The 19,919-nt window shown below is 34.3% G+C and overlaps 1 protein-coding gene across 1 annotated transcript in view; it reads left to right on the top strand.

The window, feature by feature from the left end:
* The first annotated feature begins 415 nt into the window (after positions 1-415).
* Positions 416-19,919, top strand: part of LOC113502602 — a 50,810-nt gene continuing 31,306 nt past the window's right edge. The window contains exons 1-2 of the mRNA XM_026884245.1: positions 416-658; positions 4,705-4,841. Coding sequence (XP_026740046.1) covers positions 589-658; positions 4,705-4,841 — 207 coding nt within the window. The 5' untranslated portion in view covers positions 416-588. The remainder of the gene's footprint in view (positions 659-4,704; positions 4,842-19,919) is intronic.

Below are 19,919 nucleotides of genomic sequence, written 5' to 3' on the forward strand. Positions count from 1 at the left end.
AAATAATAATTGTATAATATTAATAATAGTAGTTACTTTTATTATGGTTTGTGCTGAATATGCTAACATATAATATTTGATATTCATTTTTAGAGTTCCGCTGTTACCAGGATGTATTTCCACACAAACACAGTTGAATCTTTTGCACATAATGTAAAATAAAAATTGAACTCAGGTTTTAAGTGGTCGTTTGATGAGTGACCCTTATTTCAAATGTCTTTTTAATAATTCGCAATATCATTAGGAAATGCACTAAACTATCACGTAATTACATCACTTAATGCAGACCGATAAGTCTATTTAAGATAAGATACGAGTCGATAATATTCGATTCTATTTAAATCACCACATCACTATCTTTACTTGACACACTGTTCTAAATTCAAATACTCAAGCTGTGTTTCTTTTGTTTCAGATTTGCTAGTACAACGACAATAAAAAATAAACAGATTTTATTTTTGACATGACATAATATAACCTCAAATTACAAGTTCTTTTTAAAGTGATTTTAAAAATATGGATTGTAGTACTTTAAAGTGTTAGTGTTTTAGGTGCGTTTGTGTTGAACTAGTGAAAATTGTCAGTGAAATGGAAGCTATGGAGCGGAGATGCAGATTGGCGGCTTTCGCTGTGGTCCTCGTCATCTTTTCGTCACAATGTAAGTAAAAGCAGTAAATAGGATAAAATCACCAATCGAACCAATTCCAAAAATAGTAAGTAAACAAATAAAGCAAAACCAAAAACATTCACAAATTCAAACTATAAATCACTGAATACATCAAAATAATCCAAAGGTCATACAACACACAAACACACAAACAAAAATTTAAATATTCTCAAAAATCATTCAAATTAGCATCTTAACAGTATATTATATAGTTATTATTATTTGCATCTTAGTTCAATATCTAAGCTAGGTCACAATACTTCCGTGTACACTAAACTGCGTTACGCCGTATCGGTTAAATGAGACAAACATAAACGGGTTTAACTATTCTAGTTTAAGATATGACCTACATCAGTTTAGTTCGCCTTTGATCTCCTGAACATTGTTCTAGACTTTTTAGTTCCAGAGAAAATGTTCTATGGTACTAAAAAATTACGAGACGTTTCATGTGAACTTTAATTTCTTCCTTCACTGAACTAGCTATCAACTATCTCTTTCTTTCTTTTTAACTTCTTCAAGTGGAATTTCACAAACATTCAAGTCACAATCGCAAAGACACCCAGACTCGGGACAGCATTCGTTGACCACACAAATGCTTGTACTACGCGGGGATCGAACGCCACTCTACCAAAAATGAATTTCTGAATTATCCTTTAAAAGGGTTGGAAGACAATACTACAGATATCTTTCCCAAACCTTCGTGTCACAGCAGTCTTCAGGATTTAGGCTTCATTAACTTCACTCATATGCTGAACTCCGTAGCAGGTTATTTATCAAACCACACCCACACAAAACAGTTATTCAGTCAGTTTAATCAGCGTTATGGTTAAAACTGAACAATCAGTGTCATTCACTTTAAAAACAAAATAAATGTTTCGAAGACAACGCTTGGAGATCTCTTAGTCACCAACTTTCTTGATTCGAAATTACCTCCGATTCTAGTTTTCAGCCCCCGTGTATAAGTTTCTGGAGTATTCTATGAATTTCTCATCATGCATACCTCATAACCAGTGTTTTGTAACTTTTTCTTTTCCAATTTAATTCAAAATGTATGATAGTCAAACTGTTTTCTCTGACACTAAATGACAAATATTCATTTAAATACATCTCATGAAAAATGAGTATCATTTCGATAGCGACATTTTTTCATTTCAAGGTCAATGTAAATAACTTCTGGCTAACATTTTCATATGTAATCATTCTTAAATATATCACATACACTTACTTCAGAAAACCGAGAAATGTCTTGCAGAGAAATACATTGCGTAGTCTCACAGCTTCGATATCAAACGTGATGTATCATTGCCGGCAATGCATCGCCACTTGTCCAAAATTCCTCGAATCGTGTAAATGAGTTATAAGCCGTGTCCGTCTATTTTTCGATAAATGTTTTTCATCAATAAAAATATTTCTAGATAACATTTCGAACGCGCCAGATTGTCTGCACCGAATTGAATTGAGATTACGATTTTCTGTGTCTGTTGGCATTCGATTAATTTGATGAAAAAAATATTGCTGATTACTTTATTATATTAATTATATTTGTAAATTTTATAAACAAGACATTGTCAGTAGTTTACAACCAATTAAATTAGTATTAAAAAACGATCACAACTTTTAATTAGAAAAATTTAAAAGCCTTCTTTAAAAAGTTTCTTAATTGTATAACGAAAGTAATCTGTTTTTAATCTAAAAATAAATATTCAAGAAAAACATCTGTAAAAGTATCAAAACAAGAAATTAAAAAAAAATTGTTTAATCTAAGCGTCTCGCTCGTCTAAAACATTACAAACTAAAAACAAATTCTGTCTGGCCTTGGTAAAGAACTTGATCGCGAAAACGTCTAATCCCCCCACTTGTCTTTAGACTAATGGATTTCGTTCAGAAGCCTTTGATAGCTGATAAGAAGAACAATGGGAGTAATATGATACGTTTTAAAGTAAGACGAGATCTCCAAGAACCGCTGCTTAAAGCGTGACGGGAGAACGCGCGTCATAATGCTAACCATGAATGAAAATATATAATATAAAACAACGAACGAAATCAAATGAAAACTACTTGATGAAATTTGGAATAAAAAACCCTCTCCTTTTTATTTAAGCCATAGAGAAGATTTTTTTAAGACAATCTTTTAAGGTTAGATAAGGTAGGTAATCTTTAAGGTGAGTTTGATTTTTCAGTTCATTTTTTTTTAACGCAACTAATGTAGGTAACAATAGCAAAATATAAACGAACGACATACTTAGCCGTTTTCAACAAAGGGTGATTACTCCCAACCAGTTTGCGCAAATGGAGCGCATAACGGGCTCGTTCAAATCGTCACATTAATAAGTGATAATTATTTTTAGAAGACTTCGTACAAATAACTTGGTACTAAAATGTCAACTACATATTGGCGCCCAAACTGGGCCTAATATTACGTAATTGTAAACCAAACAATGTTTCGCTTAATGTTATTTTTGTGTTTCCTCTTGTTTATGTTTTAATGTACGTGATGTTTAATGCTGCTTAGCTCAAAGAGCTCAAACAGAATTTAGTTATTGACAATTGTTATTTTTTTAAGGCTATATAGCAATACGATACAGTTTGGAATTCCGATTCTCTTTTTTTAAATATCTAACTAAGTCTTAGTTAATAGACTATTTAACTTATTACAATAGAAGCATTGTAGTGTTATAAAAACCTCTTTAGACATTACAGATTTTCAGCTAAATAACTTCATCCTATTAAATGCGTATTTGATTCCGCAACCCATTTAATAAGCCACAAATACGTCGCATAGAATCCCCGAATAACTGTCACAATATACTTCAGCAAAATGCTTCACGTATTCAAAATTCATATTCCGAGCAGAAACAGGCAGCTAATTAAATTATAGCCTCGTGGAAACCACACGGAATTTCTCCTCTCTCTAGAAAGGATATAAACTCTATGAAATAGTCTTACATATAAATATAATTTAGGTACAGTGGTTTACGTGACGGTTGGAAAAGTGAGCCGGGAAAATGAACCTTATGAAGATGAGAAGAAGGATGAAGTTTTTTAAATGAAATTGAAATGTAAAATAGTTGCGTGTTGACAAAAGAGAATAAGACATAATATATGCAACTTTTTTAATGGCGTGTTTTTTAAAACAGCAATATTCGATTACTCTAAGCGCTAGCTTCTTCACACTATGAAATTGCTCTGAAAATTCTCTACGTGGTTAAATTTGTTGCATCGTGACTTCATCATAGAATGAGCATTTATCGAGACGAAAATTCTATGAGGTAAAACTTACATAATTCAAATAAATAAATGAGTTAGTAGTAAGTAAGTAGTTCAAAAGTATTTTGAGTAGAAGTCTTTGTTGCCGGTAGAAGTGTAGGAGCTGTTACTTTAAATCTGCTGTCCATATAAAAATGTTACTCCCAATATGTGTGGTTGAATGTATTCTCCAAGTTAATGGAGCTATTAAATTTATCGGAGAGCCGCGCGCCGCGGAGCCTGCTCATTCCAAACGCGTATAAGTTTATCGCTGCAGTGCAATTATTTAAAAAACCTAGTATATTTTCACTCTATTACCGTATTTTCAGTTTTTTCAGAAGGAAATTACGTTTTCAGCTGTCGCTTTTTTTGCTGAAAGTGTTTGTTAAATTTATTAATTAAAGAAATTAAAAAGAATCATTTCAATTTATTTAGGTGTTTAAAAAACTAGCTAATTCGAAAACTGCTGTAATTCATTCAAAATAAATCCATGTTATTAGAACTTTATAGACCCGCAATACAATTCAGAATCGATATAATATATCCATGAATGGCGTATCAGAGTCAGATCGAACTATCAAACCACCCTCTTGGGCAATTTCGCTCAACAAGAGGTATGACAATTGAAATTCGTGGGGATAAACCATTCTAAACCTCACAAGGATGGCGCTGACGTAATGCCACTAAGAATAGACGTGTAACACATGATAACACATGACTACAAGTAACAATATTCGATGTAATTTGGTATAAAAAGAACTTCTCATCTAAAATTCTCATTTTTTAAACAGGTGGTAGCGTGGAGGGCCAGAGGAACAACACGAAGATGTCGTACGTGTGCCCGCCGCAGTTCATCCGGCTCGGACACAGCTGCTACTTCTTCAGCGAGAACAAGGCCACGTGGCAGAACGCGCTCTTCGCATGCACGGTAAGATTATATTCTCATGTGCTTTAATATATCTGAGAACCTTTTTTTTGGTAACTTGGGATATCCTCGTGGACACCCACTCCCTCGGAGAGAGAACGGGTTGTGTCAAACTCTTACTACCAACACCAGAACCGCCATGCTTGGACATCCGCGTTTTTGTGTCAGTGTATGGCATTACGTTGCAATCCTTCATGCAATATAGAACTGACGGCCTTCCACTTCTTGAAGTAAGATTGCAGTTGTTGACGGGAGACAAAGGAGTCGCAGCAAAATGCGTTGGTTTTAAAACCTGCAAAACTGTTACTTGGAAAGGTAGCTCCAGGCCTCTATGCTGTGAATTTCGTTCTTCCTCCTTCCTTGACGTTTGAAACGGGTTTCTTAGTAGCCTAATTTGATTTTTAAGGTCAGATAGATCAACGCTTCTGTTTCTTGCATTTTATGGTTTAGGCGGATGTCAACTTTATTTTATTTGGCATATATTATGTATAAACAATGTAACATCCGCATTAGTTAGACACGATGTTTATACAAATGAATTAAGTCATGCATAAAGAAACAAACTTCTGTCCCATTTCAAAAGACTACATTTTATACTAAATTAAGTATTTAAATCTTAAAGTATTCAAAAATACAATATAATATTTAACAAATCAAATGCCATTGTCCTCAAAAAATGCGACTCGCCAGCTTTTATCGACAATTAAAACATCACCATCTATTTGACTAAATTAGCCATAGCCATTGTATAAGCAATCAAAGAGACATTAAAACCTCCGAAGATAAATATTCAATAGTTTTTAAATATACCCGTTACGTTCGAAACCAGATGAACGCTATATCAATTAAGTTTTAAATTCCTGGTTCTATTTTTGTACAACGCTCTCCTTTGATCGGATCGATCATTAATATGGTATTGGTATGCGTTCCGATGATTTTATTCAGTGAAATGTTTATTGTTTTATAGTGAAATTCTTTTAAACAATATTGAATTCATAAAACCTGTCAAGTGTGTTTCGGATTTCGTTAAAATAGGATAAATTACTACAATTATTATTAAACATTTTCTTCTTCTAGCGGTCCTTCTCTAACTACTGAAGGTATGCGGTCAGCTTGTTGTAGTCCTCCTTTTCGATAGCTAAATTAACAACCGTTTATCTCTAGAATTAATTCATAACTCTTAAACCAGTACGAACCAGAATAATTTAAGCAAACACAAATACCTTCAACGACTCGTCACATCAAATATTATCCCACCAAACTGTCATTGAAGCTTCAACTGATTAAAGTGTAATAAAGTTATCAATTTAACAATTATACTAATTCTGTAACCTGTCATTGTTGATTCGAATTTATAGCAACAACTAAACGCAAGTGTTTTGTCCTTAACATCACGATCTGCGCGTGCGCCGCCGGTCCGCGTTATTTGAGATGTAACCAAGACCTTGACATATCATCTAATAGGTTTTATGTGCTAGATTTAATTTGTCTCTCAAGGCCTTTGCCTTATCAAATTTGCTCTATCTATTTTTCTTAATCTTTTATTAGACTAGGTTATTAAGAAATTTACAAAATTAGACTTTCGTGATTATGCTAAATGCATTGGTATTATTGTTGACAAAGTATTTATCTACATAAATACATGTCTGACTGGACTTTGCTAGAATTTTCCTAGTATACCAGATGACAATAAGTGGTGCACAATACCTAGTTACCTTGCTAAATTGATAAATGCATTTGAGTCAGAAGTGGTGGAGTGCAGTTAGCCAGAAGTGGATTAACCACAGTTTTTAATCGGGGTCAATGGATTTGAACCCGATAACACCGATGCGTACAACAACAACCGACACACTTTGCTTATAAGGCTTTATACATTATTCTATATCAAATAACTACGCTCAATTAAATTTTGTTAAACATTCAAAACAAATACCTCTTAGTTAAAAATGCCTTTTAAGGAAGCCGACTGTTTGAAGTCAACTCATTAAGCGTTATATTTGTTTGCTGAACTAATACTTTAAACGCTGCGTAATCAATTCCATGAATGATTGGAGGTCATGAGAGAGTGCTAAAGGATTTTCAACCTTTTTCTTAACCATTTAGGAACCATTCTATTTTAATTTCTATATCGATGATTAATACTATAGTATTCTCTACGGGACACACGCAGTTATGTTAAGGACTGATGGATGAAAAGACCAACTGCGCGGAGTAGGTATATACGAAAGATGATTCCAGGCAAGCCATTCAAAAGCCTACGGACTAAAATAATATCACACTAGGTTGTACATCAGCCTTACGATAATAAAGATATAGTAGTAGTAGAAATACGATAAACAGAAGCCTAGACGGTACAAAGGGACCGAGATGGAAGTCCTGAATGTCAATGGTGATAGAAGAAATTCGTTCCAATTTGAAACCTAAAAAGAATGAAGAGATACTCGCCACCTCTAGAGATAGTCAAAACTTGTACCTATTACACAGCTCCATTGTAATTTTAGAAGCAACTTCAACGTTCAAAATAACTTAAACCAAACAAATACAGCAAACACACACGATACAAGCGAAGCTTTTAGTGCAAAGCATTATTATAAACAATGTTACATTTGCAAATTACGATTTATGGCAGTTTTATCGATGTATATCTTACCTTGTTGTTTCGGACTATAAGATGATACCAATTATTGCCGTAAATGATGATCTATTAGCCATCTTAAATCTTTTCCATTTCAAAAGTTGACTATTTTAAATTTCAGACGACTAAAGATGTAATTTATCAGAATTTTATACGTCTTACTATAGCTTTTATTTTCAATGCATTAATAATTCTGACATCTTGTTATGAATCAAGTTACCGTTCATTATAAGCATTGATCACTCCAGACACGTCTAATACATTAGCAATAGCTTTGCAATCACTCCCATTGCCTAACCCTAATCTATTACTAGGTGCAACTAAACACTATATTATATTAATAGTTATACTGTTCTAACTTTCGCTATTCAAAGCTCTGACATAACCAAGGATATACTATTATTGTTTGCGAAGTATTTGTGAACAATGCACTTCGTTTAACACTATCTCAAAACAATGCTCATAAAATCGCAATGCGCAAACGTTTACGAGTCAATTTATTTATTTACAACTTAGTACTTTATTTCTGTTAATATATAAAATACTTAAATTATACAGCACGTATGACTACTTTTATATGTATTTTTGCATCTAACTTTAAAGAAAAATGAACGTGAAAAACACATAAAGAAAGTCAGAAATCTAAAACAATGATCACTAAAAATAGACTGATTTGTAGCCAAAACATAGTTGAAGATTATAACAACAGTTAATTAATGTTAACATGTAGCGACATTAGCAAACGTCTAAACAAACATCATGTCAGTTGGTTGGGTCCGAACACTGGTGATTACCATACGAATGGAATCGAAATGGAACGAACGACGGCCGGTCGTGAACTGCCAATATAATGCAAATACTCCGCAACTCCTTGAAGCCAAACCGTACAATATCTACGAATAAATGGAATGTCAAACAAGACTGTTGTTCTTGTATTAGTAGTTTAACATGTTTCAGAAATTGCAGTGGCTGGCTTTGATGCAGCTGTCGTAAATGTTATTATTTTAATTTCACATGTTTCATATATACGGGTTTAAATCCTATTATACTTTCTGTAGTTCTTGTGTCTATGTATGTCTACCTAAAATTACTTAAGCTATGACTGTAAAACCTCTTTGTATCTTTACTCAGCTTTGATGTTTCTTTTACATTTAAAATTAATTCCTCGCGCGTATTATCGTTTTGCTAAACACTTATAACTTGTCTGAATCTAAGATTCTTGCATAAGACTGTCATTTAACATTAAGAGGAGCATAGCAATCAATATGTCTAGACTTGTGCTGTGTATCTCAGCATGTTAAGTGTTCAGAAATAAAGGTATTGTTCTATTCTATTCGTTCCATACTCATTAATCATTCCAGAATAATGAATACTATATTGTACATTCGAAACACAGCTTACGAAAGGAATGACTTTCGCGGAAACTTTCTCCATTCGCAGAAATCTGCTAAATTTAATCTTATTGCGGTTTTACTTATTTTAAATAGTACTACTATGAGCTCTTTAAGCCCGGCTGTAGACTATGTGGAAGTGAGATGCCGAGATAGGTAGTTAAATGTATTTACTATGTCTCGCTCTTATAATGGTAAGTGTCTCACTGTAAGAACTCGTAATACAGACAGTATAGGCACTGTTGTCGTCTGAAAACAGTTCTGTTTCCAAACTTCTAAGTAACCACTCAGATTTTAAAGGTTACTAATATTCAATTTTGTGGGTCTTTACGTCTGTGCAGGTGTCGAACCCAAATAAGTTTCACAGGGTCAGTGGGCTAGCGTGGTGATTAGTGCCCAACTTTTCGTATTATATTTGAGGAGGCCTGCGTTTAACAGAAGGACATCTATAAGATGCTATTATCATTTGATATAACAGCAGTCTGTCTACAAGGTGTACACAGGTATTTCAAGGTCTCCTAGAGTCTACAGATGACCTATATATTACCTAGCACAGCTGCCGCCTGACCTAACCTCGTGCACCACGATCGATACCAGACTAATCTTTGCAGTATAAAATGTAAATTTGTTTGAAATAACTTCGTCTTGTTCGCCTGTGCCACAAATAACCTGCAACAGTCACGAATATTATCCATTTATAGACTGTTCGATCTATTAAAACTGCATTTGTTTTGGGTGACGTCACATAAGCAGTCACTAAATTAGCATTAATAGTACCTATGCTATATCAAATTATAACGTTAAAGGTAACTTATATTACTTTTATAAACTTATCTTGTATTTCCAGCTATTTTTATATCCTATATGTATAAATTATGACGTCATAAAGTAATGAGCAGAAATGAACATTGAATTAGATAAGCCATACATGATGACATCACTTCCTCTACATGGTAGAAAGCTAAGCCAAAAACCAAGTTTTCGAAGAATATATAGTCTTCTTACGGAAAGGAAAGAATCAGGTAGGTGGATGGATAGAACACGAGATTCAGAATAGTTGATGTAAGAAACATACACATCATATCTGACGTCACCGATTTTTATGTTAATGCGTAATCCGTAAATCTTTCAATGAGTATGACGTCACATACTGTAACATTAGATGAATAGAAAGAATCATCATTATCATCTAACCCCGGATTATTTCCACTGCTGAAGACAGGCGTCCCCCAAAATATAACTTCTAAATGCAACTCTAGTTTACATTTTTTTGATATTGTAATTCAATGCAGGTTAGTAAGGTTGGTCATCAAAGCTCTATCCTTTTCTAGATAAGATGGACTCTAGCCCATAGTACAAGCATTTGCCAGGGAAAGTAAAATTGCCAGAACTATAACTACTACAGGTCTGTCTCTAAAAAGGCTTTAACCAGTTACAAAACATACCAAACATATAATCATCAACTTTATAATACACTCAATATCAAATCACATAAAAACATCAGTGCAGTGCAGACCAATAACAATGTTTTCTCTTCAACGATGCATCGTGAAGACGTCCGCATGCTTCCGTAATGGCTCAGATCTTATGGAAAGTGACCTTAAAACTGTTGTAAAGCCCAACGAAAGGGAAATAATAAAAACCGGACAAGTGTGAGTGGGAAGCGCGATAAGAGGGCTCCGTACAATGAGACACGGAGGGTTCCGTACAAAAAGACTTAGACGAAAATAGTGAACCATCTTTCTGACCTTACCGACAGTTGATTTGCCTAGATTATAATTTTAATTATAACAGAAATACATTATGTTTGCGAAGTTCAACTTTATAACTATTACAAAACCTGACTGTAATAGGGTTCAGTTTTTAAACTCTGGGTAAGGAGAGTGTTTCTTATGAGATGACGGCCGATAGAAAGGTATGGAAGAAGAAGACATGTTGCCCCAACCCCAAATAAAAACCAATTGGGATGAGGGCAGGGGAATGATGATGGTAAGGACCACTAAAAATAATAAATTCCATACGAGTGTCATTTTGGTCACTCATGTTGATTCGTGTTTCTGAAACTGGAAACCGATCGTGAAGGAATCTTGATATTGGTTTACAAAATCTACTTTTTATGTCATACGTTGATGGTAACTACTTAATGACGAGGCCATTGTCAAAATCTGCCCAGGAAGAGAATTAAAAGTGAACGATAAGGGATGGTCTAGAAGGGATAGTATGGTAAAGGGAATCGTGGATGGATAGGTATAGAGAAGGCCTAGCTACGTGTCAGCTTAAACTGGACTTATTTTCCTTACTTTTGAGAGTAGACAATGCGATGTGACGTGAGTGCATCGAAATTACGCAAACCGGAAAACACAAAGGTTTTCAATCCATCTCTTTTAGACCTGTTGTATATGACGTCGCATACTAAAGACTTTGAAAATTGTCTGACCATCTTCACGTACACTCTCTACTATAATCATAATTTTAGTGCCTCCATACGCATAGCATTCGCAGTCCATGACCGTCATACTCTAAAGATACATGTTCCAAATCCACCAATAGGACGACCACAGAAATAGTACAAACCAACGTACTAACAATAAGTTACATTACAAAATCATAATCATACGCCTAACGAAAATAAACACGAACATTCCTATACATTTCCGTAATATTTTAAGATGTTTAAGAATGTATAAATTGTATAACAACTGTAGGTTTTCAACAAGCCTTCCGACCTACTTGCACAGCTGACTCCTTTAAACATTTGTTTGTTTAAACAACGTATGTTTCTATTAGAAGCATGAATTATACTCGGTTCTGAATAAATAATTTATTACTGTTGCCATGGCTTTTTGTTGAGAAGGTTATGAGATCGTTTACGAATATTTTTCATGGTATTTTTGCTTAGAATAACGTCACAAGTTTGTAATAATAATATTATTGCAATTTTTTTTTTACGATAGCTCAGATCACGTCATTCCGTTCATATTATGTTAGTACAACCAACGTTATGTAGATGAGACTGTCAACATTCTTAAGCGAGTCGTCAACAGAACAATAATCTCAAATTATTTTGATGTTGTCATTATTTAACTATTTACACAGCAGAACATCAAAACATCGTTGACCGCGACAGCTTAAATTATGTAATTATCACACATTCTGAATAGATCACGGGACGAAACCCACAGAATTCCACGTATCTGTGTATTTAAAGCTGATAGCTGATTATATCAGTCGCGTTTAAATAGACTGGACCACCCCGACGTGTGTGGGCAAGGTAGAGTCTACGGCAGGGCTGTGCAACCTGTGGCAAATGTGTTAAAGTTTTGAGGTGACAGATAAAAATAAAACAATATATTAGTAGAAATATAGGTATTATACTCTAAATATTTAAAAATGGGACGAATTTAAGACCCATACAAAAAAAAATTGGATTTTGCAAACAATCATTTAGCAATGATGGTTTACAGAATCCACTGCCTCATTGCCTAAATTTAAGTTAAAGTAAATTAAACTACTTCATTTTTAGGTTTGACCGCTATAATAAAAAAACTCCAAGACACAGGTATTGAATACGATCTTCATTGTCAAAAAATATGTGTATATAAAACGGCATGTCAATATGTTTGTCCCTACCTATCTTAAAATGCATTATTTGTAATTTTCTACAAAAACAAAAATAAGTCCCGAAACAACTCAAGTTAAAACATGTTGAGCACCCCTGGCGCACAGTAGTCTAATGTTGTTTACGTTATCTCGAGTAAATGATTTCAGTGTGATACACATTACACGTGTCTGGTATCGATGTAACAACATTCAAATCAAGTGCAACTGCAGCCAATGTTTAGATCTAGTAACCTTGGGAGGTCGGGCTACTTGAACAAAGTGCTCACAGACCGAGTTTAACGTAATTTTGTAATGGTATACAGTCTCAGCTAATTTAGATAGTTTTTTTTTAGGAGTAAAATAAAAGTTGCTTGAAATAAATTGAGGTAAATGAATGAATAATAGTGGCTTAATTGATATTTCAACCTTTCTCTAAACTAGAACTACAAAAACACTAGAAAAATACTGAACAATTAAAAGTTAAGATAATCTTTTTTTTACAAACATTTATTCTTTAATTAGACATTTGAAACTTAGATTTGTTAGTAACATCTTCACATACTCAGAAACCAGACGATTAAACGCAACTTAGTTAAATCTCATTTTAGATTGAGAGTTCCTCTTGTGATAAAACTTAACTCATCTATCAAAGTCTCAAGCCAACATAATAATGTGAGTAAAATGTAAAAGTTTAACGAGTTAAACTTGCGACTCGCGACTTGCGGAGTATCGAAGTTTTCCACTTTCGATGAAATGAGGTTTCTGTTATCACCGAATAAAAGTGTAACTACACTTAAAAATTATTGGGAACTTGGTTTGCTTTCCCGATGTGTTTTGTTTTGTTATCATAAGGGATTCTGACTTTTCCTTTTATAGTTTAAAAAGATGGGATGACCCTTGAGTTGGTTCTGACTTTTTTTCACGGTTAGTGTTATAGTTGGGAAATGTCGATTGCCTACAAGCTTAAAGTGATGTCTTTATTCTATTTGCAGAATAAGCTATTTTTATTTATTTAAATCCATCATTCCAGCGAACTACATATTTTCTAATTCACCAGACTCCAATATTTATTTTGTAGAAATATTCTTTAAAAAAAACAACACCTGATTATTTCACAGCGTTAAGATGTTTAATACAAACATAATTATTACCGAACATCCTGGATACATTCCAAAAAACTTATCATAGTCTAAATCATTGTCCGTCTTAAACATTTTAATCCATTTTTCGTTTAGATTCAATGGTCCATTTCCTTAGTATTTAAGAAGAAACGTCAAAACAAATCGAATAGGAACTTTATTAAAGCTACGCAACGGTTTTTTATGTAATGAAAATAGATTTAAAATGTAAACGATAGTTGTTATTTTAATATAGGTACTGATTAAAATACCCTTTGGCACACTGCACTGATTTTTTTCTTAATTATAGGTTAAAGGATTTTATAGCGCGCAAACATTAATTACCTACTAGTATTTTTAAAACAACAATTTCGGCTACTGCCTATAGAAAGATTTTTCCTCAGATTAACTCGGCTGCTTCATGAAACTAGTCACGCTTACCCAAAACTACGCATCGGCATATAAAAACATTATTATTGCCTCACAATGTCCTTATTCTCCACAAATTATAACTACAACTATAAGGGCTAATCTTACACCCTCGCTCGTTTATCCAAAACTTAGATCTTTCGAAAAGTAAGTCTTTTACCAACACAGTATGCTACTGGGTCAGTAAGACTGTAAAATAAAAATACAATATAATTGTGCGGGCGGCGTATGCGCATACGCAATGCCGTAATGTTTCACACGCCATACGTCATCGACAAATCCCATCATTTATTTCTGTCCAGTTATTTACATTACACGTATCGTATTTAAACACGGCTGGAATAAGGTGTGTCATGGATGAGATAATCACGCGTCAAAGAATATTTGTAATCCGTTCATAACACAAAAAAATAAAAGTTTTTTTTTTAACGATGATATATCGATCATACGAGCGCCCATGTCCTAGAATCCTATCAATTATAGTGATAGACATTAATTTTACTAAAATAAAGTGTCCATCTCGGCTCGCTCGACAGACGTAATGATTTAAAAAAAAGTCAGAACGAATGAACCCTTCTACTGTTATTAAGGAGCAATTGACCCTCACATAAGAAGATAATACAATTTAATTCTTAATTAGTAACAATAACTTTTCATTAATATTCTCCTAAACTGGTAAGTTCTTTAATATAGGTTATAAGTTCTTTAGTTTCCTGTTTTCGTAGCCATTTTTTTTTAATTTTACAAATATCTCTCATACGTAATTCACACTAGCTTGTATGCAGACTCTAATATTTGTCTGTTTCATATTTACACAACTTAAATGAGTGCTAATTACCAAAACATAAAATATCTACCGCTTTGTAAAGTTAACCGCGGCGTTTACTCCGTCGTTAACTCAGTAACTCGCCGGTAACCGCGAAGAATTTAACTTATTTCAAAACGTCTCTGTTTAACGTATCATTTTACGATAGCAGTTAAAAGTTCTTATAGTCATAGAGAAGTAGTCCAGTTCCGTTAAAATTTACTAACAAAGTGCTTATTTGGAAATCAAACTTAAAGTGCTACGACAAAATAGTACCTTGATGATTCGATCTGAATTTGAAACAAAGAAAAACTTTATTTTTCATCATTTCATTCTGATAGGATCCTGAAATTTACGTGTAGTTCTATACCTATTTAAAAAGCTCATGTCGTTTAATGAGGTTCAATTACACTCCGTCTACATTAATTTAAGTAGTCGATACACTGAGATGACACCTACTCAAAACCTCAGACAAAACGTAAAGTCACAGGAACTTTTTGCTTCAAACATATCAGAACTTACATAATACTATATTAAACCATATTTCCTACATACCCTGTATAGTCCATGCATATTAATAATATGTTTTGATGTGCGAGTTTCTTTCTCAGTATTTTCTCGTTTGAATGTTTGGCAACTGGGTCGCAGTCACACAGATTCCTTTTTCCAATCTGTCATTTGTTACATACTGTTGTCAGTTCACGTGAACTGTCACGGATTATTATTTACGAAGGTTTCTGGGGATAGGTTTGTATGTTTTCTTTTATATTTGTTGTTATTAATTTAGTCCATGTGTCATGTAACAAAGTTTTGGAGATTGGCACGGAACCGAAGATAAACTTATTTTCAGTCTAGCTTAAATAAATAGGTTTGGTCTTTGTAGGAAGATGATAAAGGCTATTGATTATAACTTTGGTCCCTGGTGTTATAGATGTCGTTACGAAGAAATTAAGTCTTTAGAGCATTTGTCCCCCAGGTTGTCATATTGTATTTCATTCAGCTAGTTCCAGATCTTTTTTCATGAATATATCTGACGATGCGGAACAAAAAAGCATTAATCATGTATAACTGTGGTAACTTTAATTTCAAAACGGTCGGCGTCGTTCTAATTAGCGAATGGTCTCGCCGTGTGATCTGGTTAACTCTGCCCCACAAACAACAGGAAGAGTCGTAAAGTTTTATCGATATGCGGTACGTGCCAAAAGCACGGGGTTCCAGGTAGCACCGTGGGTGCGAGCCAACAGCCAGCCCATGCCCACGTCAGCTTCCTTAAACAAGGATCGAAAATGTCTGCTTCTGTTACTAGATTAATATAATGTGTATTAGCTAATTATATTTAATGGCTGAACGAGGACCGGAATGGTTGAGGTAACCACGCCAAACCCAGTGTACGCGACCTGTTGCGGGGTAGATATCGCAAAATAATCATTACTTACTGCAAAGTCAAAATTGATTTAGCTCGCAGCGCTTTATCTCAGGATGTAAGCACAATATCCTGGACCCACCTGCATATACTTAGAAGCTAACTAGGCAGTTATTAAACAGTTATAATCATTATAATAAAAAAGCAATCACAAATAAATTACATAGAAAATCAACACAATATTGTCCGCGATTATTCTGGCATCATTGTTATGTATAGATTACTTCATACTTACAACTTCTGTAATAACTTTTTTATTACGTACTTACAGCTAATGTCAACGACTGTTTAATTTTGCGTTTTGCTTCGTCACGATTTGATTATTTCTAAGGTAGGTAAAGTCCACCTAATCAGTTTGAGTAAACATATTAAAGCCAGCTTAAAAGATTTGTCTCTTAATCTTATTTGAGGCTGGTTTGTCCAAATATGGTCCTTAATATAAAAATGATTTCACTAGCCTGTACAAAATTATCAAGTTGTTAATTTTTTAGAGGTCGCCACGCCAAATCCTTTCAGCGCGACGTGTCGTGTGTTAGATCCCCGCGTAAGACAATCATTTAGGTATGTGATCTTCGAATGCATGTCCTGAGTCAAGGTATCTTTGTGCATGTGACTTGAATATTTGTAAAACCCTGCGACACAAGAATTAAATTCATTTTAGTGAAACAAGAAAAAGTACGATTATTATTATCTGTAGCTTTAAGGATTACGTCATTTTTATTTACATACTCCATGACAGTCGGATATTAATAAAAGACTAAATTATTTAATCAAGTTCAGAGTCAACTATATTGACTCAGAAAGAATTTATATTAGATACAATTGTAAGTGATATACCTTTTGTTAATAACCGTTATTAATTGTAGCAAATTCTTCTTACAACTATACATGAACAAATATTTAAGGAGATTTTCACCAAGAAGGTTAAACATAAAATGAGATTATTTTAAAAGGTCATTCTAGTGTGTTTTTATGTGATACTCAAATATCCTGAAAGACTATCGCTACTGGTGACTGTCAAGGCTCCATAACTATCTCGTTAAGTGAAGTAGCCACCAAAAAGACTGATCGTGTCCACAAAACTCTTGTTTTAATCAAGTCCATTCGATTTCGTGCTAAAATCCCATAACACATTAACCTATATACCAATTCGGTTCGCTAAAGTTCGCTAGCAATTACAGGCACGTTTGTATTTTGAAAATCGTAATACAAATGACGCAAAAAGCGCGTCAACCCAAGCTATTCACGGGCGTTACTCATTGGCCTTCGAGTATTCAATTCGAATACTTTTCTACTAGTTCTGGTGACGTACCGTGAGAAGACTTACATTTGCCCGTAAAATAGGCGCTAATTAAAATCCTGCTAGTATTGTAATCGTAGCTGAGAGTATGTATGGATGTTTGTTACACCTTTACACGAAAACTACTTAACGGACTTTGATGAAATTTGGTAGAGACGTTTATTGTAACGTATATTGGGGGATTATTCGGTGTACTTCTTATTCGACTTATACTCATAATGGCATTATGTGTTACAGCGATAAAAAAAATCCATCCGGGCGGAGCCGCGGTTGACCGCTACTCTATAGTAGACTTTTAGCACCTACTTTAGGCATAAGTTTGCGAATTTAAACAACTGTGCGAATTTCATCATCTATTGAAAGGTTGAGGCTATTTTTTTGTTGGTACATTTTACTGAACCATTTGACTAATATCATTTATCTTCTGTTTTTCAGGTAAGCATCTGTGGATATGCAGTTACTGGTAAAGCTAGTGTAAGAATTAAAACACACAATATTAGGCGTGACTTAATGACTGAGAGAAAATTTAGCTAGCAACATTTCATTCAAACCACATGAAAGATTGAGATACATTCTTTTTCTATTTGTATGTATACTTTTTTTAATAACTAAGAATAACTTCTTCTCTAAGAAGAAAGGATTTCATTGTTGCGTCACGGGAGGTTTCACAAACATTCAAATCACATGCACAAAGACAACCAGACTCGGAACAAGCATTCTTGGATCATATGAGTCCTATGAGGGGATCGAACTCGCGACACTTCACGCACGGAGCCTTTGGCGTGCTGACCTCAACCACTCGGCTTTCCGTAACAGTCATTATTTGACATTACTTCTATTCCCTATCCAAATTTTATTTAAATACTAAAGATAACTTTATTAATACAGTTGTCACGAACAAAGGTGGCAGTTCGCCCATCTCACCAATTATTTGTCACAGTATATCGCCAACCCCATCGATAGGAGCGGTGCCAAATTATTCGAGTCGCTAACTGTTGCACCGTGAACTAACTAATGAGAAATGCATTTTAGGAATACTTTAAATATCTGCTACATATAACTGCGGTGTTGAAAATGTGTTAGTGTTATTTTTATTATTATTATTTATTTATTAGGTATACCAACAGCATAACATACATATTAAACAAATTAGAAATTAAGAAATTAAATTATTTCGTTGCCGGTACCATGAAACCTTAGTGCGACCTGTATTATGATCCTCCAATACCTTAGCAACAGTTTTAACTGTCTTTTGTTATCTTATGGAAGCAAGATATTGCTCGTTTAAAGCATCTCGTTCCCAAATCGGCAGTAAAGGACTAAACTATCACGGATATAAAGCCCGTTTTAAGCGCCCGGATTGTACTGAACTGTCTCTTATAATATGTTGTTATGCGCTCTAGCGCCCTTTACGAACAACAATTATTAGCTATAAATTAATATAATTCCATCTATATGATTCTCTTAATTACTTGTCTCAGACGTCATAAACCGTCAAATGTACCGGACATTCCAGTGTTTAGTGTTGTTAAATGCCAAGTGCTAATTGCAGAAGTTCTAAACCACTTTTAGCACGGTCTATCTAAGGGCATAAGAATATAACTCTACTCGTCTTTTATGTAACTTTTAGATGAGTATTGCACTCGCATCAATATACCAAATGAGTTAAAATATTTATTATTACAAGTTTCATGTTATTTATGGTCAGTTTATCCAGCCAGCGTAGTTCCATTGAAAGTCATAGACTCTTCTCAAATACACCGTAGGTACAGCCAGGCCCCCAGGCCTCATCAAAAAACAAACACAGCCGAGGTCCACTGTTGGACAAGATGCCTAGCTCAAGTTGCGTTCATCATCCAGTACAAACCAGCTACCTTTCAACCTGTCTTAGTGACCAAAATTACAGAGATCCCTCTGGATTTAAACGGTTATACAAAATAATAGGTTCTTTGAAATCCGAATGCAACCCACTTGCTTTTAGATCATCAGCACGTGCAGACGCAACTGTCCGCGACATCACAACCGAGTTCATCAACACTATCAATGATCTCTCAATCGCATCATCAATTGATAGAATAGTTGTCATTTCAAACATTGTGTACTGTAAACGTGTCACATTCCTGCCTCCCATTGAGATCAATTCTAGTGACATCATCGGCCGTCGCTTACACAACACCTATTAGAAGCCTTGCTTTTCTAATTGCTACTTTAAGGTGGTATTCATATGATCTATTTTATGAAATTTTATATTTGCATCTTGTTAATTAATTTCTATAGGGTTGGTGATTTGTTGACCTTTGTTATCGGGCTGTTTATTTGGTAGTACTCTTTCAGCTTTGTTAACTAGTGTGAAATTTAACGAACACCATCAATGCTGTTA

This window comes from Trichoplusia ni, chromosome 17, assembly GCF_003590095.1.
Source record: "Trichoplusia ni isolate ovarian cell line Hi5 chromosome 17, tn1, whole genome shotgun sequence".
Taxonomy (NCBI): Eukaryota; Metazoa; Arthropoda; class Insecta; order Lepidoptera; family Noctuidae; genus Trichoplusia; species Trichoplusia ni.